This window comes from Salvelinus fontinalis, chromosome 17, assembly GCF_029448725.1.
Source record: "Salvelinus fontinalis isolate EN_2023a chromosome 17, ASM2944872v1, whole genome shotgun sequence".
NCBI classification, from domain to species: domain Eukaryota; kingdom Metazoa; phylum Chordata; class Actinopteri; order Salmoniformes; family Salmonidae; genus Salvelinus; species Salvelinus fontinalis.
This window is the reverse complement of record NC_074681.1, coordinates 7,792,079-7,814,965: the sequence shown is the minus strand read 5'-3', so window position 1 is coordinate 7,814,965 and position 22,887 is coordinate 7,792,079. Positions and strand designations below refer to the sequence as shown.

Sequence of the window (22,887 nt, the reverse complement as noted above, 5' to 3'; positions counted from 1 at the left end):
CCTGCAGAGAACCATTCACACAGACCCGGGACCTGCAGAGAACCATTCACACAGACCCGGTACCTGCAGAGAACCATTCACACAGACCCGGTACCTGCAGAGAACCATCCACACAGACCCGGTACCTGCAGAGAACCATTCACACAGACCCGGTACCTGCAGAGAACCATTCACACTGACCCGGTACCTGCAGAGAACCGTACCTGCAGAGAACCGGGGGAGAATCTCAATTGCATACTCCTCGAGTCCTCTCTCCTCAACCTCGTTCTCAAAACTCATTGGAGGAGATGGTCAAGAGGGAAGCCTCTGTGTCCTCAAGAGGGAAGCCTCTGGCTTTCTCATCCAATGGGTTTTGAGAAAGGAGTCGAGGACTATGCAAATGATTATCTTCAGTTTCTCTCACTGAACCCATATTCTTGTTTCAGCTAGCTAGCTCTCTCTCTCCCCCCATCGGACACAGAGGCTTCCACCGACACCCAACTCTGCGTTCGACTTGTAATCCAATGGGAGTGGAGACAGAGAAGTTGAGGATAAATAACTTATTTTTCTACATTGATATTGGACTCCGTTAAATAGTATTTATACTGTAGTAGCCTTGTGTAAGAAGTGTAATAGAAAGCCAATAGTCAAGAAATAATTTAATATTTTCATTTCAATTAACATATTCAAAACAATCATACGTTCTATCTTTGTAAAATACAGTTTGACCAAGGTCAAGTCAGTGTGAAATTGAGTTTAAGGGAGTTATTTTTTCTGCAGAAAATGTGCTTATTGAAAAATAGGGTCAAACATGATTGCATACCCTCTAATTAAGGTGGGTTGGGAGAGACCTCCATGTGTCTCACAACTAATAGTTCCATTAGTCAACAAACCACTTTCCATTGCTGATTAGCTTGGCATCTGAGATGAACAGACATGGATTAACTTGGCATGTGATGGGGTCAAATTGGGTTCATGATAGGAGCTGCACCAAATGTTTGATGTATTATAATAATTGATTATGCTTATGTTGTATTAATAGAAGGGGAGGGGTTATAAGACCCCTCCTCCACTACATCTATAGGGTCCTGGACTACAGATTAGCAATATATATATATATATATATATATATATATATATATATATATATATATATATATATATTCATTATAACGTTTAAAATTGTTCCATAGTCTTTTCTAAGTCTCTGCCTCTTTTAAAGAAATGGTCTGAGAAATGTGTGAATTATTGCATAGGGTCTGTGAGAAAGCACTTCAAAGATTAATACAGAACCCTGCAGGGGAGTAGAAGAGATAAGAGACTAGTCAGACATACATCTATAAATCAACATCGGGGTGTGGACATTTACTGCTGAGGCCTTAGAAAACACTGGAACTATCGTATCTCTTGCAGGGTTTGTATAGCTGTGTATGCATGGGATTGATCTGATGAGTAGAAGGTAATGACGTATGCAGTGACATCACAGGGGGTTGACTACATGATAAAAGCAACTTGGACTTTTCCTATGGGGCAGAACTCACGAGAGACATCAGTTGTTTGATCTTTGACTTCTGTCTACAGCTGTATTTTGATTAAAATTGTTATGATTTATAAGTGCACATTGAGTGTTCCTTATTTGTTAAGTAAACAGAACCAACACGTGAGATGAACAGAAACTATTTTAACTTGGCATGTGAGATGAACAGAAACACTAGCTACTGCAACCATCCAAAAGCTTCAAACTAAGACATGATCAAAATGATTATAAAAACACCTAGAACTGCAACAAAGAAAAATGTCACTCGTCTCGTTTCCAGAAGCAACACTCGCCTCGTTTCCAGAAGCAACACTCGCCTCGTTTCCAGAAGCAACACTCGTCTCGTTTCCAGAAGCAACACTCGTCTCGTTTCCAGAAGCAACACTCGTCTCGTTTCCAGAAGCAACACTCGTCTCGTTTCCAGAAGCAACACTCGTCTCGTTTCCAGAAGCAACACTCGTCTCGTTTCCAGAAGCAACACTCGTCTCGCTTCCAGAAGCAACACTCGTCTCTAGAAGCAACACTCGTCTCGTTTCCAGAAGCAACACTCGTCTCGCTTCCAGAAGCAACACTCGTCTCCAGAAGCAACACTCGTCTCGCTTCCAGAAGCAACACTCGTCTCCAGAAGCAACACTCGTCTCGCTTCCAGAAGCAACACTCGTCTCGTTTCCAGAAGCAACACTCGTCTCGTTTCCAGAAGCAACACTCGTCTCGTTTCCAGAAGCAACACTCGTCTCGCTTCCAGAAGCAACACTCGTCTCGCTTCCAGAAGCAACACTCGTCTCGCTTCCAGAAGCAACACTCGTCTCCAGAAGCAACACTCGTCTCGCTTCCAGAAGCAACACTCGTCTCCAGAAGCAACACTCGTCTCGTTTCCAGAAGCAACACTCGTCTCGTTTCCAGAAGCAACACTCCTCTTGTTCTAGAAGCAACACTCCTCTTGTTCTAGAAGCAACACTCCTCTTGTTCTAGAAGCAACACTCCTCTTGTTCTAGAAGCAACACTCCTCTTGTTCTAGAAGCAACACTCCTCTTGTTCTAGAAGCAACAGTCTTAGTCCTGATAGTAGCAATAAGCAAACATGGCGACGATCCTTACGGAGTTCAGTCAACTACCTCTTAATAGAATTAGCATAAGCAGCCGTCAGAAAATGAAATATGCACCTTTGTATATTGACAACACAGTGTTAAAAGGTAAGTGTTTTCTTTTCAACTGGTTTATTATACAGCAGATACAGACAAATCACTGCTCATATCCACCGCCTGGTCCCCGTGAGTCTTCAGATGTCTCTTCAGGTGACTAAGGCAGGTGTAGGTCTTAGAACAGAGCCGACAGGGGTACGGTCTCACCCCACTGTGATTCAGGATGTGTGTCTTCAACTCTGCCCCGCGACGAAATGCCTTTCCACACTCGTGACACACGTAGGGTCGCTCCCCCGTGTGTACCCGCATGTGAAGAGTCACCTGACTGGCCATGGTGAAACCTTTCTCGCAGACGGTGCATTTGTACGGTCTCTCCCCGGTGTGTGTTCTCCTGTGGATCTGCAGCTCTCCTGCAGAGCAGAAGGTCTTGCCGCAGTCAGAGCAGAGGAAAGGTTTCTCCCCCGTGTGAGTCCTGATGTGTATCGTCAGGTTTCCGTTGACAGAGAACCGCTTGGTGCAGTAGGTACACTGGTACGGCCTCTCGCCGGTGTGAGTCCGCATGTGGAGCTTCAGGTCCCCTTTACAGCGGAAGGCCTTTCCACAGCTGGGGCAGATCTTGGACCTCTCTTGGGAGTGGCGCTGCTCGTGGCCATGTAGCCAGCCCTAAATAAATTATATTAGACATATTTAAGCAGAATACAATAGACTACCTGGGAGCTGCATGCAATAGAATACAACAATACCCGAGCTGAATACAACAGAATACAACAATACCTGAGCTGAATACAAGAGAATACTACAGAATACCTGAGCTGAATACAACAGAATACTACAGAATACCTGAGCTGAATACAACAGAATACTACAGAATACCTGAGCTGAATACTACAGAATACAACAATACCTGAGCTGAATACAACAGAATACCTGGGAGCTGAATACAACAGAATACCTGGGAGCTGAATACAACAGAATACCTGGGAGCTGAATACTACAGAATACAACAGAATACCTGGGAGCTGAATACAACAGAATACCTGGGAGCTGAATACTACAGAATACAACAGAATACCTGGGAGCTGAATACTACAGAATACAACAGAATACCTGGGAGCTGAATACTACAGAATACCTGGGAGCTGAATACAACAGAATACCTGGGAGCTGAATACAACAGAATACCTGGGAGCTGAATACAACAGAATACCTGGGAGCTGAATACTACAGAATACCTGGGAGCTGAATACAACAGAATACCTGGGAGCTGAATACAACAGAATACCTGGGAGCTGAATACAACAGAATACCTGGGAGCTGAATACAACAGAATACCTGGGAGCTGAATACAACAGAATAACTGGGAGCTGAATACAACAGAATACCTGGGAGCTGAATACTACAGAATACCTGGGAGCTGAATACAACAGAATACCTGGGAGCTGAATACTACAGAATACCTGGGAGCTGAATACAACAGAATACCTGAGAACTGAAGCCCTTTCCACACTGTTCACACTTGTAGGGCTTCTCTTCTCCATCATGGATCTTCTGGTGGGTCCTCAGCTCAGCTATACCTGGGAACGGCCCCTCACCACAGTACCTAAGAATACATAGGATAGCACTTTCTAGAAGACAGCCTTTTATTGTCCGTGTCCCATATGACTTCCTGTTCCCCTTTATAGTGCACTACTGTTGACCAGGGCCCATAGAGCTCTATAAAGGGACTAGTCTGCTATCTGGGTCACAGTTATTGTCTTTTCAAAGATATTTGCTTTTCCATTACAGGACATTAAATATAAAACATTATTGATATGCGTCACCAATCATGAATCACAGGGTGGCGTCCCAAATGCAGTACTATTCCCTATATAGTGCATTACTTTTAACCAAACCCCTATGGGACCTGGTCATAAGTATACTGAAAAATATATATAAAAACGCAAGATGGTAAGTGTTGGTCCCATGTTTCATGAACTGAATTTTTATTTATTTTTTAATCACAGAAATGTTCCATACGCACAAAAAGATGATTAAAAATAATAAATTAAAAAAAATGGCACAATTTGTTTACACCCCCGTTATTTAGAATTTCTCCTTTGCCAAGATAATTCATCCACCTGACAGGTGTAACATATCAAGAAGCTGATTAAAACAGCATGATCATTACACAGGTGCACCTTGTGCCGGGGACAATAAAGGGCATTCTAAAATGTGCAGTTTTGCCACTCAACACAATGCCACAGATGTCTCAAGTTGAGGGAGCGTGCAATTGGCATGAATGTTAATTTCTACCATAAACTGCCTCCAAAGTCATTTTAGAGAATTTGGCAGTACGTCCAACCGGCTTCACAACTGGAGAAACCACTCCCCCTCCAATACAGCCACTGATTACCTAAGAGAGGAGAAACCACTCCCCCTACAATACAGCCACTGATTACCTAGGAGAGGAGAAACCACTCCCCCTTCAATACAGCCACTGATTACCTAAGAGAGGAGAAACCACTCCCCCTTCAATACAGCCACTGATTACCTAGGAGAGGAGAAACCACTCCCCCTTCCAATACAGCCACTGATTACCTAGGAGAGGAGAAACCACTCCCCCTTCAATACAGCCACTGATTACCTAGGAGAGGAGAAACCACTCCCCCTCCAATACAGCCACTGATTACAAAAACAAGTCACACATTACCCTGCCCCTTGATCCTGGTTGATGAGCCAATAATCAGCTGCATGTTAATAGCAGTCAGCAGTACAGTCAGCAGTACAGTCAGCAGTTCACACACCAAGTAGACCACTGGGAAGACAGGCAGCACTTAAAGTAGATGGCCCTAGCAAGCAAAAAGACAGTACTAGACCACAACAGATAGACAAAAAAATATATACTTATCACTCCTGGAGATATCAGGAGTCCTCTAGCTATAGAATCACTCCTGGAGATAACAGGAGTCCTCTAGCTATAGAATCACTCCTGGAGATATGAGGAGTCCTCTAGCTATAGAATCACTCCTGGAGATAACAGGAGTCCTCTAGCTATAGAATCACTCCTGGAGATATCAGGAGATATCAGGAGTCCTCTAGCTATAGAATCACTCCTGGAGATAACAGGAGTCCTCTAGCTATAGAATCACTCCTGGAGATATCAGGAGTCCTCTAGCTATAGAATCACTCCTGGAGATAACAGGAGTCCTCTAGCTATAGAATCACTCCTGGAGATATCAGGAGATATCAGGAGTCCTCTAGCTATAGAATCACTCCTGGAGATAACAGGAGTCCTCTAGCTATAGAATCACTCCTGGAGATATCAGGAGTCCTCTAGCTATAGAATCACTCCTGGAGATATCAGAGTCCTCTAGCTATAGAATCACTCCTGGAGATAACAGGAGATATCAGGAGTCCTCTAGCTATAGAATCACTCCTGGAGATATCAGGAGATATCAGGAGTCCTCTAGCTATAGAATCACTCCTGGAGATATCAGGAGATATCAGGAGTCCTCTAGCTATAGAATCACTCCTGGAGATATCAGGCGTCCTCTAGCTATAGAATCACTCCTGGAGATATCAGGAGTCCTCTAGCTATAGAATCACTCCTGGAGATATCAGGAGACCTCTATAATCCCTCCTGGAGATATCAGGAGTCCTCTAGCTATAGAATCACTCCTGGAGATATCAGGAGTCCTCTAGCTATAGAATCACTTCTGGAGATATCAGGAGATATCAGGAGTCCTCTAGCTATAGAATCACACCTGGAGATATCAGGTGTCCTCTAGCTATAGAATCACTCCTGGAGATATCAGGAGTCCTCTAGCTATAGAATCACTCCTGGAGATATCAGGAGTCCTCTAGCTATAGAATCACTCCTGGAGATATCAGGAGTCCTCTAGCTATAGAATCACTCCTGGAGATATCAGGAGTCCTCTAGCTATAGAATCACTCCTGGAGATATCAGGAGTCCTCTAGCTATAGAATCACTCCTGGAGATATCAGGAGTCCTCTAGCTATAGAATCACTCCAGGAGATATCAGGAGTCCTCTAGCTATAGAATCACTCCTGGAGATATCAGGAGTCCTCTAATTATAGAATCACTCCTGGAGATATCAGGAGTCCTCTAGCTATAGAATCACTCCTGGAGATATCAGGAGTCCTTTAGCTATAGAATCACTCCTGGAGATATCAGGAGTCCTCTAGCTATAGAATCACTCCTGGAGATATCAGGAGTCCTCTAGCTATAGAATCACTCCTGGAGATATCAGGAGATAACAGGAGATATCAGGAGTCCTCTAGCTATAGAATCACTCCTGGAGATATCAGGAGTCCTCTAGCTATAGAATCACTCCTGGAGATATCAGGAGATATCAGGAGTCCTCTAGCTATAGAATCACTCCTGGAGATATCAGGAGATATCAGGCGTCCTCTAGCTATAGAATCACTCCTGGAGATAACAGGAGTCCTCTAGCTATAGAATCACTCCTGGAGATATCAGGAGTCCTCTAGCTATAGAATCACTCCTGGAGATATCAGGAGTCCTCTAGCTATAGAATCACTCCTGGAGATAACAGGAGTCCTCTAGCTATAGAATCACTCCTGGAGATATCAGGAGTCCTCTAGTTATAGAATCACTCCTGGAGATATCAGGAGATATCAGGAGTCCTCTAGTTATAGAATCACTCCTGGAGATATCAGGAGTCCTCTAGCTATAGAATCACTCCTGGAGATAACAGGAGTCCTCTAGCTATAGAATCACTCCTGGAGATATCAGGAGATATCAGGAGTCCTCTAGCTATAGAATCACTCCTGGAGATAACAGGAGTCCTCTAGCTATAGAATCACTCCTGGAGATAACAGGAGTCCTCTAGCTATAGAATCATTCCTGGAGATATCAGGAGTCCTCTAGCTATAGAATCACTCCTGGAGATATCAGGAGATATCAGGAGTCCTCTAGCTATAGAATCACTCCTGGAGATATCAGGCGTCCTCTAGCTATAGAATCACTCCTGGAGATATCAGGAGTCCTCTAGCTATAGAATCACTCCTGGAGATATCAGGAGACCTCTATAATCCCTCCTGGAGATATCAGGAGTCCTCTAGCTATAGAATCACTCCTGGAGATATCAGGAGTCCTCTAGCTATAGAATCACTCCTGGAGATATCAGGAGATATCAGGAGTCCTCTAGCTATAGAATCACACCTGGAGATATCAGGTGTCCTCTAGCTATAGAATCACTCCTGGAGATATCAGGAGTCCTCTAGCTATAGAATCACTCCTGGAGATATCAGGAGTCCTCTAGCTATAGAATCACTCCTGGAGATATCAGGAGTCCTCTAGCTATAGAATCACTCCTGGAGATATCAGGAGTCCTCTAGCTATAGAATCACTCCTGGAGATATCAGGAGTCCTCTAGCTATAGAATCACTCCTGGAGATATCAGGAGATATCAGGAGTCCTCTAGCTATAGAATCACTCCTGGAGATAACAGGAGTCCTCTAGCTATAGAATCACTCCTGGAGATATCAGGAGTCCTCTAGCTATAGAATCACTCCTGGAGATATCAGGAGTCCTCTAATTATAGAATCACTCCTGGAGATATCAGGAGTCCTCTAGCTATAGAATCACTCCTGGAGATATCAGGAGTCCTCTAGCTATAGAATCACTCCTGGAGATATCAGGAGTCCTCTAGCTATAGAATCACTCCTGGAGATATCAGGAGTCCTCTAGCTATAGAATCACTCCTGGAGATATCAGGAGATAACAGGAGATATCAGGAGTCCTCTAGCTATAGAATCACTCCTGGAGATATCAGGAGATATCAGGAGATATCAGGAGTCCTCTAGCTATAGAATCACTCCTGGAGATATCAGGAGTCCTCTAGCTATAGAATCACTCCTGGAGATATCAGGAGATATCAGGAGTCCTCTAGCTATAGAATCACTCCTGGAGATATCAGGAGATATCAGGCGTCCTCTAGCTGTAGAATCACTCCTGGAGATAACAGGAGTCCTCTAGCTATAGAATCACTCCTGGAGATATCAGGAGTCCTCTAGCTATAGAATCACTCCTGGAGATAACAGGAGTCCTCTAGCTATAGAATCACTCCTGGAGATATCAGGAGTCCTCTAGCTATAGAATCACTCCTGGAGATATCAGGAGTCCTCTAGTTATAGAATCACTCCTGGAGATATCAGGAGATATCAGGAGTCCTCTAGTTATAGAATCACTCCTGGAGATATCAGGAGTCCTCTAGCTATAGAATCACTCCTGGAGATATCAGGAGTCCTCTAACTACAGCAGGTAGCCTAGTGGGTAGAGTGTTGGGCTAGTAACCGAAAGGTTGCTGGATCGAATCCATGAGCTGACAAGGTAAAAATCTGTTATTCTGCCAATGAGCCAGGCAGTTAACCCACTGTTCCCCGTGCGCTGAAGATGTGGATGTCAATTAAGGCAGCCCCCCACTCCTCTCTGATTCAGAGGGGTTAAATGAGGGAGACACATTTCAGTTGAAGGCATTCTGTTGTACAACTGACTAGGTATCCCCCTTTCTGTTGTACAACTGACTAGGTATCCCCCTTTCTGTTGTACAACTGACTAGGTATCCCCCTTTCTGTTGTACAACTGACTAGGTATCCCCCTTTCTGTTGTACAACTGACTAGGTATCCCCCTTTCTGTTGTACAACTGACTAGGTATCCCCCTTTCTGTTGTACAACTGACTAGGTATCCCCCTTTCTGTTGTACAACTGACTAGGTATCCCCCTTTCTGTTGTACAACTGACTAGGTATCCCCCTTTCTGTTGTACAACTGACTAGGTATCCCCCTTTCCCTTTACAACTGACTAGGTATCCCCCTTTCTGTTGTACAACTGACTAGGTATCCCCCTTTCTGTTGTACAACTGACTAGGTATCCCCCTTTCCCTTTACAACTGACTAGATATCCCCCTTTCTGTTGTACAACTGACTAGGTATCCCCCTTTCTGTTGTACAACTGACTAGGTATCCCCCTTTCTGTTGTACAACTGACTAGGTATCCCCCTTTCCCTTTCTGTTGTACAACTGACTAGGTATCCCCCTTTCCCTTTCTGTTGTACAACTGACTAGGTATCCCCCTTTCTGTTGTACAACTGACTAGGTATCCCCCTTTACAACTGACTAGGTATCCCCCTTTCAGTTGTACAACTGACTAGGTATCCCCCTTTCAGTTGTACAACTGACTAGGTATCCCCCTTTCAGTTGTACAACTGACTAGGTATCCCCCTTTCTGTTGTACAACTGACTAGGTATCCCCCTTTCTGTTGTACAACTGACTAGGTATCCCCCTTTCTGTTGTACAACTGACTAGGTATCCCCCTTTCTGTTGTACAACTGACTAGGTATCCCCCTTTCTGTTGTACAACTGACTAGGTATCCCCCTTTCTGTTGTACAACTGACTAGGTAGCCCCCTTTCTGTTGTACAACTGACTAGATATCCCCCTTTCTGTTGTACAACTGACTAGATATCCCCCTTTCTGTTGTACAACTGACTAGGTATCCCCCTTTCTGTTGTACAACTGACTAGGTATCCCCCTTTCTGTTGTACAACTGACTAGGTATCCCCCTTTCTGTTGTACAACTGACTAGGTATCCCCCTTTCTGTTGTACAACTGACTAGGTATCCCCCTTTCTGTTGTACAACTGACTAGGTATCCCCCCTTTCTGTTGTACAACTGACTAGGTATCCCCCTTTTCCCTTTCTGTTGTACAACTGACTAGGTATCCCCCTTTCTGTTGTACAACTGACTAGATATCCCCCTTTCTGTTGTACAACTGACTAGGTATCCCCTTTCTGTTGTACAACTGACTAGGTATCCCCCTTTCTGTTGTACAACTGACTAGATATCCCCCTTTCTGTTGTACAACTGACTAGGTATCCCCTTTCTGTTGTACAACTGACTAGGTATCCCCTTTCTGTTGTACAACTGACTAGGTATCCCCTTTCTGTTGTACAACTGACTAGGTATCCCCTTTCTGTTGTACAACTGACTAGGTATCCCCTTTCTGTTGTACAACTGACTAGGTATCCCCCTTTCTGTTGTACAACTGACTAGGTATCCCCCTTTCTGTTGTACAACTGACTAGATATCCCCCTTTCTGTTGTACAACTGACTAGGTATCCCCTTTCTGTTGTACAACTGACTAGATATCCCCCTTTCTGTTGTACAACTGACTAGGTATCCCCCTTTCTGTTGTACAACTGACTAGGTATCCCCCTTTCTGTTGTACAACTGACTAGATATCCCCCTTTCTGTTGTACAACTGACTAGGTATCCCCCTTTCTGTTGTACAACTGACTAGGTATCCCCCTTTCTGTTGTACAACTGACTAGGTATCCCCTTTCTGTTGTACAACTGACTAGGTATCCCCCTTTTCCCTTTCTGTTGTATAACTGACTAGGTATCCCCCCTTTCTGTTGTACAACTGACTAGGTATCCCCCTTTCTGTTGTACAACTGACTAGGTATCCCCCTTTCTGTTGTACAACTGACTAGGTATCCCCCTTTTCCCTTTCTGTTGTATAACTGACTAGGTATCCCCCCTTTCTGTTGTACAACTGACTAGGTATCCCCCTTTCTGTTGTACAACTGACTAGGTATCCCCCTTTCTGTTGTACAACTGACTAGGTATCCCCCTTTCTGTTGTACAACTGACTAGGTATCCCCCTTTCTGTTGTACAACTGACTAGGTATCCCCCTTTCTGTTGTACAACTGACTAGATATCCCCCTTTCTGTTGTACAACTGACTAGGTATCCCCCTTTCTGTTGTACAACTGACTAGATATCCCCCTTTCTGTTGTACAACTGACTAGGTATCCCCCCCTTTCTGTTGTACAACTGACTAGGTATCCCCCTTTTCCCTTTTAGAATGAAGCACTATATAGGGAATAGGGTGCCATTTGGGACGGTAATCGTGTCATGTTAATTAGCGTAATCGTGTCATGTTAATTAGCGTAATCGTGTCATGTTAATTAGCGTAATCGTGTCACGTTAATTAGCGTAATCGTGTCATGTTAATTAGCGTAATCGTGTCATGTTATTGTACCTGCAATTGAAGCCCTTCTTCCTGGTGTGGGTTACCAGGTGTTTCTTTAACGAGTTGTGCCACTTGAAGTTCTTCCCACACTGTGGACATTCAAACGTGGGCGCCGGCGCTTTGCCACCGCAACACCGATGGCTGACCCTCTCTCTGACCGACCCAAAACTGCTTCCGCATTTAATACAGACATAGGCAGCGTTGGAGCACTGTGTCCGGCGATGGGTGGACATCTCCGAGGACCGTCTGAAGGTCTTACCGCACTGGGAACACTTGTAAGGGTTCTCCCCCGTGTGGAGTCTCTGGTGCTCCAGCATCTTATAGCGGTAGATGAAACAACGACCACATTGGGGACACCTGTGGGCCACGCGCCGCCGCGGCTGCTCTGGTGACACACCGGAGGAGGCTGATATGGTGCTCGAGGTGGATGTTGACGTGGTGTCCTGGGCAGAGACTGAGGTGGAGGCTGAGGTGGTGTCCTGGGCAGAGACTGAGGTGGAGGCTGAGGTGGTGTCCTGGGCAGAGACTGAGGTGGAGGCTGAGGTGGTGTCCTGGGCAGAGACTGAGGTGGAGGCTGAGGTGGTGTCCTGGGCAGAGACTGAGGTGGATGTTGAGGTGGTGTCCTGGGCAGAGACTGAGGTGGAGGCTGAGGTGGTGTCCTGGGCAGAGACTGAGGTGGATGTTGAGGTGGTGTCCTGGGCAGAGACTGAGGTGGAGGCTGAGGTGGTGTCCTGGGCAGAGACTGAGGTGGAGGCTGAGGTGGTGTCCTGGGCAGAGACTGAGGTGGAGGCTGAGGCAGCTTGTTGGCTGGCTGATGGTGCCGTGTCTTGTTCAGCGGTTTGAGGAACGGTATTGGTGCTCAGACAGTATTGGTGCTCCGTGTCTGCTGCTGTCTTTCCTACTCTTTGTCTTTCCACATCTTTCTCCTTCACGTCCTTCTGGTTATCCCTTCTTTGAGGACTTCCTTGGTTTTCTACTGAATCTGTCCCAATCATGTTTTGATCTATACTCGTTTTGGACTTAGCCCATTGGCCACTCAAATTGTCAGTCATAGTCCCCTGGTTATCTCTGACCTGCAGGGGCGGGTTCTCACAGTCAGGGAAGGCTTTGGATTCGCTGGCGCTGTGGTGCGAGGCATTGCCCAGTCTCAGTGAGGGGGATAAGGATAAGAGGAGCTGGTCCTCTATCTGCGAGGGAGCTGAAGTGACAACCAGGACCAATGGAAAGAAGATGGGAAACAATTGTGAGATTATTTTATAGGTTATAAAATGATTACAGTTATATTGGCGTTGTATTTCATCTACAGATTGTCAGACGGGGGGTGTACCGGGCGGGGGGTGTACCGGGCGAGGGGGGGGGGGGGGGTGTACCCGGCGGGGGGTGTGTACCGGGCGGGGGGGGTGTACCGGACGGGGGGTGTACCGGGGGGGGCGGGGGGGGGGGGGGGGGGGGGTGTACCGGGCGGGGGGTGTGTACCGGACGGGGGGTGTGTACCGGACGGGGGGTGTGTACCGGGCGGGGGGGGGGGGTGTGTACCGGGCGGGGGGGGGGGGGTGTGTACCGGACGGGGGGTGTGTACCGGGCGGGGGGGGGGGGGGGGGGTGTACCGGACGGGGGGTGTGTACCGGGCGGGGGGTGTACCGGGCGGGGGGGGGGGGGGGGGGTGTACCGGACGGGGGGTGTGTACCGGACGGGGGGTGTACCGGGCGGGGGGGGGGTGGGGGTGTACCGGACGGGGGGTGTGTACCGGGCGGGGGGTGTACCGGGGGGGGGGGGGGGTGTACCAGGCGGGGGATGTGTACCGGGCAGGGGGGGGGGTGTACCAGGCGGGGGATGTGTACCGGGCGGGGGGATACCAGGCGGGGGATGTGTACCGGGCAGTGGGGGGGGGGGGGTGTACCAGGCGGGGGATGTGTACCTAATGGCAGCGGATTCCCTCTATCAAAGGTGTCAAACTATTCCATGGACGGCCCAGTTTTTCCACTCCTCCCTTGTACTCGATTGATCAATTAAGGTCACTGATTAGTTACCCTCACCTGCGTGTCAAAGTTCATTGGACACAAATTGAAAGGAAATAACAAAGACAAGCACACTCAGCCCTCCATGAAATGAGTTTGACACCCCTTCCCTATAGAGTACACTACTTTAGACCAGAGCGCTAAGGGAATAGGGCCATTTGGGACTCAGACAGAGGCTTACCGCTCTTGGGCAGCTTGAGTTTCCCGTGGCACTGTGGGTTCTGTAGCAGGGACTTCAGGTCCTCTGCATGGGAGACACTGCACAGGAAGTCCTCCAGGACAGAGGGGGCAGCACTGATCAACAAAGCAGTCTAGAGACAGCAGAGAGAACACTGGTGAAAACTATTGTGATGACAAAGATTTACATATATGCAATTTTCTTAAATGTTTTACCTTAGTGAATCCAGTTTACCTGTTCAGAACAAGACATAGCTATTGTTTCTCTATCTTACTGTGGCTCTGTGTCAGTCTGTCTGTACCTGTTACTGTGGCTCTGTGTCAGGTCTGTACCTGTTACTGTGGCTCTGTGTCAGTCTGTCTGTACCTGTTACTGTGGCTCTGTGTCAGGTCTGTACCTGTTACTGTGGCTCTGTGTCAGGTCTGTCTGTACCCGTTACTGTGGCTCTGTGTCAGGTCTGTACCTGTTACTGTGGCTCTGTGTCAGGTCTGTACCTGTTACTGTGGCTCTGTGTCAGGTCTGTACCTGTTACTGTGGCTCTGTGTCAGGTCTGTCTGTACCCGTTACTGTGGCTCTGTGTCAGGTCTGTCTGTACCCGTTACTGTGGCTCTGTGTCAGGTCTGTCTGTACCCGTTACTGTGGCTCTGTGTCAGGTCTGTACCTGTTACTGTGGCTCTGTGTCAGTCTGTCTGTACCCGTTACTGTGGCTCTGTGTCAGGTCTGTCTGTACCCGTTACTGTGGCTCTGTGTCAGGTCTGTCTGTACCCGTTACTGTGGCTCTGTGTCAGGTCTGTACCTGTTACTGTGGCTCTGTGTCAGGTCTGTACCTGTTACTGTGGCTCTGTGTCAGGTCTGTCTGTACCTGTTACTGTGGCTCTGTCAGGTCTGTACCTGTTACTGTGGCTCTGTGTCAGTCTGTCTGTACCTGTTACTGTGGCTCTGTGTCAGTCTGTCTGTACCTGTTACTGTGGCTCTGTCAGGTCTGTACCTGTTACTGTGGCTCTGTGTCAGGTCTGTACCTGTTACTGTGGCTCTGTGTCAGTCTGTCTGTACCTGTTACTGTGGCTCTGTGTCAGGTCTGTACCTGTTTGAAGTCAGGGACGGGCAGCAGCTCCTCCAGTCTGGACAGCAAATGACACACCAGACTCTGCAGCGCCGAATCAAAGTTAGGTCCATACTCCACGGGGAACACAACCTATTGTACACGAGAGACTTACAACCTGTTTCAATAGTCTAAAACGGCACACTTCCTTGTATTTAGGTTAGCACTAAACATGAGGCCAACTTGATCTGATTATGTGTCTTCCACTATACTCTATCATACCTTGAAGAAGTGGTCCCTTCTATCTGGGTCTTTCACTATACTCTATCATACCTTGAAGAAGTGTTTCCTTCTATCTGGGTCTTTCACTAGACTCTGGATCAGCTTCAGGAAGTTGGCTTCAGCAAATTCAATCGCGGCATCGTTTGACTGCAACACATAAGGGTCCAGACAAACATCACAAGCTGCACAGTGGCGGTGTCTAGGACACAGACTGAGCCTAGTCCTGGAGAATCTCCTTTGAAAGTGCTTTTTTAGTCCAGGACAAGGCTTTAGTCTGTGTCTGGGAAACTGGCCCTTACTGTTTACTGTTTAAGAGAGCAGACTTGTCAGAATTACGCACCAGTTGATTAAAACACTCACCTGTTTGAGACCAGATGCTGTGATTCTATCCAGGTGGGTTTGAACAGCCTTGAGGTCATCAGGACGTCCAGACCCTAATAGTTGTAGACTCACCTGAGACAAGAACCAAACAGGTATTAACTGTTACATGAATTCAACCCATATATGTAGCCTCCAATCACACGACCTTGATAAACCATAAGTGATACTAGCAAGAGCAGTGGGTATTTCTTCTATCCCCATGCACCCGCAACAAACTGACTTACATGTCCGACTTCCTATTTTTAGCCTCCAATCACAGAACCTTCCAGGTGATTGGCCTGAGCAAGCTGCTAATCTGGACCCCAGATTGAATTGGAGTCAGTTTGTTATTTGGGGTGCGAGCTCAGTGATTCTGCACTGAGCCTTGCTGAAACCTAGACTCTCGAAACATGCTGGGAATCTCTTACAATCTATCCGGGAGTCTCTTACCCGTCCTCTGAGTGCCAGGGTCAGCAGCCACCTCTGTCTATTGGACAGGAGATCTGGAACCGCCTCTGTGACCATGGAAACAAACTCCTCCAATTTCCCATACTGATTTATGTTGCCCTGGCGCACCACCTGCCACATGAGTGCTGACATCATCCGGAGAGGAGGAACCAGGACACCTAGGGAGAGCAGAGGAAAGGGAGATTCTGCTAGGAGGGGGAAAGAGAGGAGAGAGATGGAGAGAGAGGAGGTTGGGACACAGGAGGGGGAAAGAGAGGAGAGAGGAGGTTGGGTCACAGGGGGGGGGAAAGAGAGGAGAGAGATGGAGAGAGAGGAGGTTGGGACACAGGAGGGGGAAAGAGAGGAGAGAGGAGGTTGGGTCACAGGGGGGGGAAAGAGAGGAGAGAGATGGAGAGAGAGGAGGTTGGGACACAGGAGGGGGAAAGAGAGGAGAGAGGAGGTTGGGACACAGGAGGGGGAAAGAGAGGAGAGAGGAGGTTGGGTCACAGGGGGGGGAAAGAGAGGAGAGAGAGGAGGTTGGGACACAGGAGGGGGAAAGAGAGGAGAGAGGAGGTTGGGTCACAGGGGGGGGAAAGAGAGGAGAGAGATGGAGAGAGAGGAGGTTGGGACACAGGAGGGGGAAAGAGAGGAGAGAGGAGGTTGGGACACAGGGGGGGGGGGGAGAGAGGAGAGAGGAGGTTGGGTCACAGGAGGGGGAAAGAGAGGAGAGAGGAGGTTGGGACACAGGAGGGGGAAAGAGAGGAGAGAGGAGGTTGGGTCACAGGAGGGGGAAAGAGAGGAGAGAGGAGGTTGGGTCACAGGAGGGGGAAAGAGAGGAGAGAGGAGGTTGGGTCACAGGAGGGGGAAAGAGAGGAGAGAGGAGGTTGGGTCACAGGGGGGGAAAGAGAGGAGAGAGATGGAGAGAGAGGAGGTTGGGTCACAGGGGGGGGAAAGAGAGGAAAGAGAGGAGAGAGGAGGTTGGGACACAATCCTTTTCCCTTCTCCCGGACTTGTAGTCCTTCATTTGTCGTCCAAAGAGAGCCATGGGGATACACAGTACCAGTCAAAAGTTTGGACACACCTACTCATTCCAGGGTTTTTCTTTATTTTTTACTATTTTCTACATTGTAGAATAATAGTGAAGATATCAAAACTATGAAATAACACATATGGAATCATGCACTAACCAACAATGTGTTAAACAAATCAAAATATATTTTATATTTGAGATTCTTCAAAGTAGCCACCCTTTGCACACTCTCGGCATTCTCTCAACCAGCTTCATGAGGTAGTCACCTGGAATGCAATTAAATTAACAGGTGTGCCTTGTTAAAAGTTAATTTTGTAGAATTTCTTTCCTTCTTAATGCATTTTGAGCCAATCAGTTGTTGTGAAAAGGTATTTATTTATTTAACTATGCAAGTAAGTTAAGAACAAATTCTTATTTACAATGACGGCCTACCCCATCCAAACCCTAACCCTGACGACGCTGTGCCAATTGTGCGCCGCCCTATGGGACTCCCAATCACGGCCAGTTGTGATACAGTCTGGAATCGAACCAGGGTATGTAGTGACGCCTCTAGCACTGAGATGCAGTGCCTTAGACAGCGAGTGGCGCAGCGGGGTGGTATACAGAAGATAGCCCTATTTGGTAAAAGACCAAGTCCATATTATGGCGAGAACAGCTCAAATAAGCAAAGAAACAACAGTCCATCATTACTTTTAGACATGAAGGTCAGTCAATCCAGGACCTTTCAAGAACTTAACGTTTCTTCAAGTGCAGTCGCAAAAACCATCAAGCGCTATGATGAAACGTTTTCTCATGAGGACCGCCACAGGAAAGGAAGACCCGGAGTTACCTCTGCTGCAGAGGATAAGTTCATTAGGAGTTACCAGCCACAGGAAAGGAAGACCCAGAGTTGCCTCTGCTGCAGAGGATAAGTTCATTAGAGATACCAACCTCAGAAATTGCAGCCCAAATAAATGCTTCACAGAGTTCAAGTAACAGACACATCTCAACATAAACTGTTCAGAGGAGACTGTGTGAATCAGGCCTTCATGGTCGAATTGCTGCAAAGAAACAACTACTAAAGGACACCAATAAGAAGAGACTTGCTTGGGCCAAGAAACACGAGCAATGGACATTAGACCGGTGGAAATCTGTCCTTTAGTCTGATAAGTCCAAGTTTGAGATTTTTGGTTCCAACCGCCGTGTCTTTGTGAGACGAAGAGTAGGTGAACGGATGATCTCCGCATGTGTGGATCCCACCGTGAAGCATGGGAGGAGGTGGTGTAATGGTGCTTTGCTGGTGACACGATCTGTGATTTATTTATAATTCAAGGAACACTTAACAAGCATGGCTACCACAGCATTCTGCAGCTATCTGCCATTCCATCTGGTTTCCGCTTAAGTGCGACTATCAATTGTTTGTCAACAGGACAATGACCCAACAGGCTAAGTGGCGTGTTGCATATCGTGTATGAGTTTGCCCCACATGTTTGTGAGCGGCTGTGTCCTACGTCGTTAACGGCCATTATTAAAGAGTCTGTACATTGAATTTCAGCTTCTTGCAAATTACAGGAAGTGACTTAATTGAGTCGAAAAAGAAACATTTACTCCAGACACCCGAACAGGCCCTCATCCCCATCATTTGCAGGAGAAAAAGACAGAGATTTTGTGGAGGGAGATCGTGGTGCCTTGTGAGGATCAGGCGACGAGTGTCTAATCTGCCTTTTCCATCCGTACTGGTCGCCAACGTGCAATCGCTGGAAAATAAATGGGACAAACTAAAAGCACGTATATCCTACCAACGAGGTAGAGGTTCTGCTCGCCTGAGGTAGAGTATCTCATGATAAGCTGTAGACCACACTATCTACCTACAGAGTTTCTATATTATTCATAGTCGTCTATTTAACACCACAGACCGATGCTGGCACTAAGACCGCACTCAACCAGCTGTATAAGGCCATAAGCAAACAGGAAAACGCTCATCCAGAGGCGGCGCTCCTAGTGGCCGGGGACTTTAATGCAGGGAAACTTAAATCAGTTATACCTAATTTCTATCAACATGTTAAATAGGGGAAAAAACTCAAGACCACCTTTACTCCACACACAGAGACAGACACAAAGCTCTCCCTCGGCCTCTGGTGCTCCAGTATCTTATAGCGGTAGATGAAACAACGGCCACATTGGGGGCACCTGTGGGCCACGCGCCGCCGCGGCTGCTCTGATGCAAATCTGACCATAATTCTATCCTTCTGATTCTTGCTTGCATGCTTACAAGCAAAAATTAAAGCAGGAACCACCAGTGACTCGGTCAATAAAAAAAAAAGTGGTCAGATGAAGCAGATGCTAAACTACAGGACTGTTTTGCTAGCACAGACTGGAATATGTTCCAATATTCTTCTGATTGCAGTGAGGAGTACACCACATCAGTCATTGGCTTCATCAATAAGTACATCGATGACGTCGTCCCCACAATGACTGTACGTACATACCCCAAACAGAAGCCATGGATTATAGGCAACATCCGCACTGAGGAGCGAAGGCCACTGTGCTAGCTAGGAGGACTCCGGTACACAGCAGGTGGGAGCGAAGGCCACTGTGCTAGCTAGGAGGACTCCGGTACACAGCAGGCGGGAGCGAAGGCCACTGTGCTAGCTAGGAGGACTCCGGTACACAGCAGGTAGGAGCGAAGGCCACTGTGCTAGCTAGGAGGACTCCGGTACACAGCAGGTGGGAGCGAAGGCCACTGTGCTAGCTAGGAGGACTCCGGTACACAGCAGGTAGGAGCGAAGGCCACTGTGCTAGCTAGGAGGACTCTGGTACACAGCAGGCGGGAGCGAAGGTACACAGTGTGCGGGAGCAAAGGCCAATGTGCTAGCTAGGAGGACTCCGGTACACAGCAGGTAGGAGCGAAGGCCACTGTGCTAGCTAGGAGGACTCCGGTACACAGCAGGTGGGAGCGAAGGCCACTGTGCTAGCTAGGAGGACTCCGGTACACAGCAGGTAGGAGCGAAGGCCACTGTGCTAGCTAGGAGGACTCCGGTACACAGCAGGTAGGAGCGAAGGCCACTGTGCTAGCTAGGAGGACTCCGGTACACAGCAGGTAGGAGCGAAGGCCACTGTGCTAGCTAGGAGGACTCCGGTACACAGCAGGTGGGAGCGAAGGCCACTGTGCTAGCTAGGAGGACTCCGGTACACAGCAGGTGGGAGCGAAGGCCACTGTGCTAGCTAGGAGGACTCCGGTACACAGCAGGTGGGAGCGAAGGCCACTGTGCTAGCTAGGAGGACTCCGGTACACAGCAGGTGGGAGCGAAGGCCACTGTGCTAGCTAGGAGGACTCCGGTACACAGCAGGTAGGAGCGAAGGCCACTGTGCTAGCTAGGAGGACTCCGGTACACAGCAGGTGGGAGCGAAGGCCACTGTGCTAGCTAGGAGGACTCCGGTACACAGCAGGTGGGAGCGAAGGCCACTGTGCTAGCTAGGAGGACTCCGGTACACAGCAGGTAGGAGCGAAGGCCACTGTGCTAGCTAGGAGGACTCTGGTACACAGCAGGCGGGAGCGAAGGTACACAGTGTGCGGGAGTGAAGGCCACTGTGCTAGCTAGGAGGACTCCGGTACACAGCAGGTAGGAGCGAAGGCCACTGTGCTAGCTAGGAGGACTCCGGTACACAGCAGGTAGGAGCGAAGGCCACTGTGCTAGCTAGGAGGACTCCGGTACACAGCAGGTAGGAGCGAAGGCCACTGTGCTAGCTAGGAGGACTCTGGTACACAGCAGGCGGGAGCGAAGGTACACAGTGTGCGGGAGCAAAGGCCAATGTGCTAGCTAGGAGGACTCCGGTACACAGCAGGTAGGAGCGAAGGCCACTGTGCTAGCTAGGAGGACTCCGGTACACAGCAGGTGGGAGCGAAGGCCACTGTGCTAGCTAGGAGGACTCCGGTACACAGCAGGTAGGAGCGAAGGCCACTGTGCTAGCTAGGAGGACTCCGGTACACAGCAGGTGGGAGCGAAGGCCACTGTGCTAGCTAGGAGGACTCCGGTACACAGCAGGTAGGAGCGAAGGCCACTGTGCTAGCTAGGAGGACTCCGGTACACAGCAGGTGGGAGCGAAGGCCACTGTGCTAGCTAGGAGGACTCCGGTACACAGCAGGTGGGAGCGAAGGCCACTGTGCTAGCTAGGAGGACTCCGGTACACAGCAGGTGGGAGCGAAGGCCACTGTGCTAGCTAGGAGGACTCCGGTACACAGCAGGTGGGAGCGAAGGCCACTGTGCTAGCTAGGAGGACTCCGGTACACAGCAGGTAGGAGCGAAGGCCACTGTGCTAGCTAGGAGGACTCCGGTACACAGCAGGTGGGAGCGAAGGCCACTGTGCTAGCTAGGAGGACTCCGGTACACAGCAGGTGGGAGCGAAGGCCACTGTGCTAGCTAGGAGGACTCCGGTACACAGCAGGTAGGAGCGAAGGCCACTGTGCTAGCTAGGAGGACTCTGGTACACAGCAGGCGGGAGCGAAGGTACACAGTGTGCGGGAGTGAAGGCCACTGTGCTAGCTAGGAGGACTCCGGTACACAGCAGGTAGGAGCGAAGGCCACTGTGCTAGCTAGGAGGACTCCGGTACACAGCAGGTAGGAGCGAAGGCCACTGTGCTAGCTAGGAGGACTCCGGTACACAGCAGGTGGGAGCGAAGGCCACTGTGCTAGCTTGGAGGGCTTCGGTACACAGCAGGCGGAGGCAGGGGCAACATCGGTAGCTTGCTAGGACACCGGTAGACAAGTGTCATTCGCCCCCGAAAAACTCAGATAGTACTTTTATTTCCTTTTTGACCCACATTTTAAATCACATAGACAATTGGGAAATCCATCATATCAAAAGTGTAACACAAGCATGATGATGGCGTGCTCGAGGGCGGTGTTCATACAGGAACCAATGGAATGTTCGAGTGGGGACGCAGGGACCCTGAAGACGCAGGGATGCATACATGCTGTAACGCCCAAATTGTGGGCAGTAATCACACACTATTGTCACAGATAGAACAATGAGGCAGATATTTCACCGGATGTACAAATGTAATTCGTCCCGTTTGCGTTTCCACTCACTACCAAATATGGTGCTGAGAGGAAGCCCAGTGGCTGGCAGTAGGAAACGATGGAGCGAGATTAATTATAGCCAACATTCTGCTAATTTTCTCATCGATAAAACATTTGGATCTCCATACAGTTTTCTGTTTCCAAAACTAGAATCTGTAACAAACTGCGTTTTGTAGACTTTACCCTTTGCTTTGCCAAAGTAAAAAAAAATAATAATGATTTCCAAGGAGCGCAAGGACGAATTGAGTTACTGCACACGCGCACTTCACAGCGTAGGCGTTCCCTAACGAAAATATGCAAATAAATGCTAGAATGCGCCAATAGGATGTCAGTAGCTCGTCCTTGGCTCAGCCCACCTCCTTGCTTGTACTGCCCATTATGATTAGTTTGCTCCCATTGGAAACAACAGGCTCTGGTCTATCTTGGGTTAGTTATAAAAATATATGTCCTATTGTAGCTAGCTAACACAAGTATTGGCTTGAGGGCCGAAGCCACTGATACACTAGTTACCAAAAGAACAATGAAATGTGTACATCAGCTAATACATACCCATATTTCACCTCTAAAGAACTTCTTGCTTCGGATTTGTATAAAGAGAAATGGAAGGAATGGCTAATGTAACAAATATACTAGCTAGTTAGCTATCCTAGCCAGCAAAGAAAACACCTTTTCGGCTTCTTCTTCATCGTCGGCGTAGAACGCGTACTTCCGTAAACGGTCCTGCTGCTTCTTGTCAAAATAAAAGTCCCATGTT

General features: G+C 48.1%; 1 protein-coding gene across 2 annotated transcripts; it reads right to left on the bottom strand.

The window, feature by feature from the left end:
• Nucleotides 1–623: 623 nt before the first annotated feature.
• LOC129813662 (zinc finger protein 502-like) lies at nucleotides 624–22,864 on the bottom strand. 2 transcript variants are annotated; one of them, XM_055866046.1, is made up of 9 exons: nucleotides 22,683–22,864; nucleotides 16,047–16,252; nucleotides 15,597–15,689; nucleotides 15,288–15,383; nucleotides 14,997–15,107; nucleotides 13,916–14,045; nucleotides 11,726–12,914; nucleotides 4,140–4,257; nucleotides 624–3,320 (listed from the first exon to the last, which is right to left on the bottom strand). In XM_055866046.1, the coding sequence occupies exons 1-9, from the start codon at nucleotides 22,684–22,686 to the stop codon at nucleotides 2,736–2,738; spliced, it is 2,532 nt and encodes an 843-aa protein (XP_055722021.1). In that variant the 5' UTR covers nucleotides 22,687–22,864; the 3' UTR covers nucleotides 624–2,735. The 2 variants fall into 2 exon arrangements, with proteins under 2 accessions (XP_055722021.1, XP_055722023.1); XM_055866048.1 differs by having other exon boundaries at nucleotides 16,047–16,249.
• Nucleotides 22,865–22,887: the final 23 nt, after the last annotated feature.

What these genes read in the sequence shown, in the direction of transcription:
- LOC129813662 (XM_055866046.1), bottom strand. An exon ending in CAGCATCTGGTCTCAAACAG is followed by an intron (nt 15,384 to 15,596) that starts GTGAGTGTTTTA and finishes TATGTGTTGCAG; the next exon opens with TCAAACGATGCCGCGATTGA. An exon ending in CCGTCCCTGACTTCAAACAG is followed by an intron (nt 14,046 to 14,996) that starts GTACAGACCTGA and finishes TGCTGTCTCTAG; the next exon opens with ACTGCTTTGTTGATCAGTGC.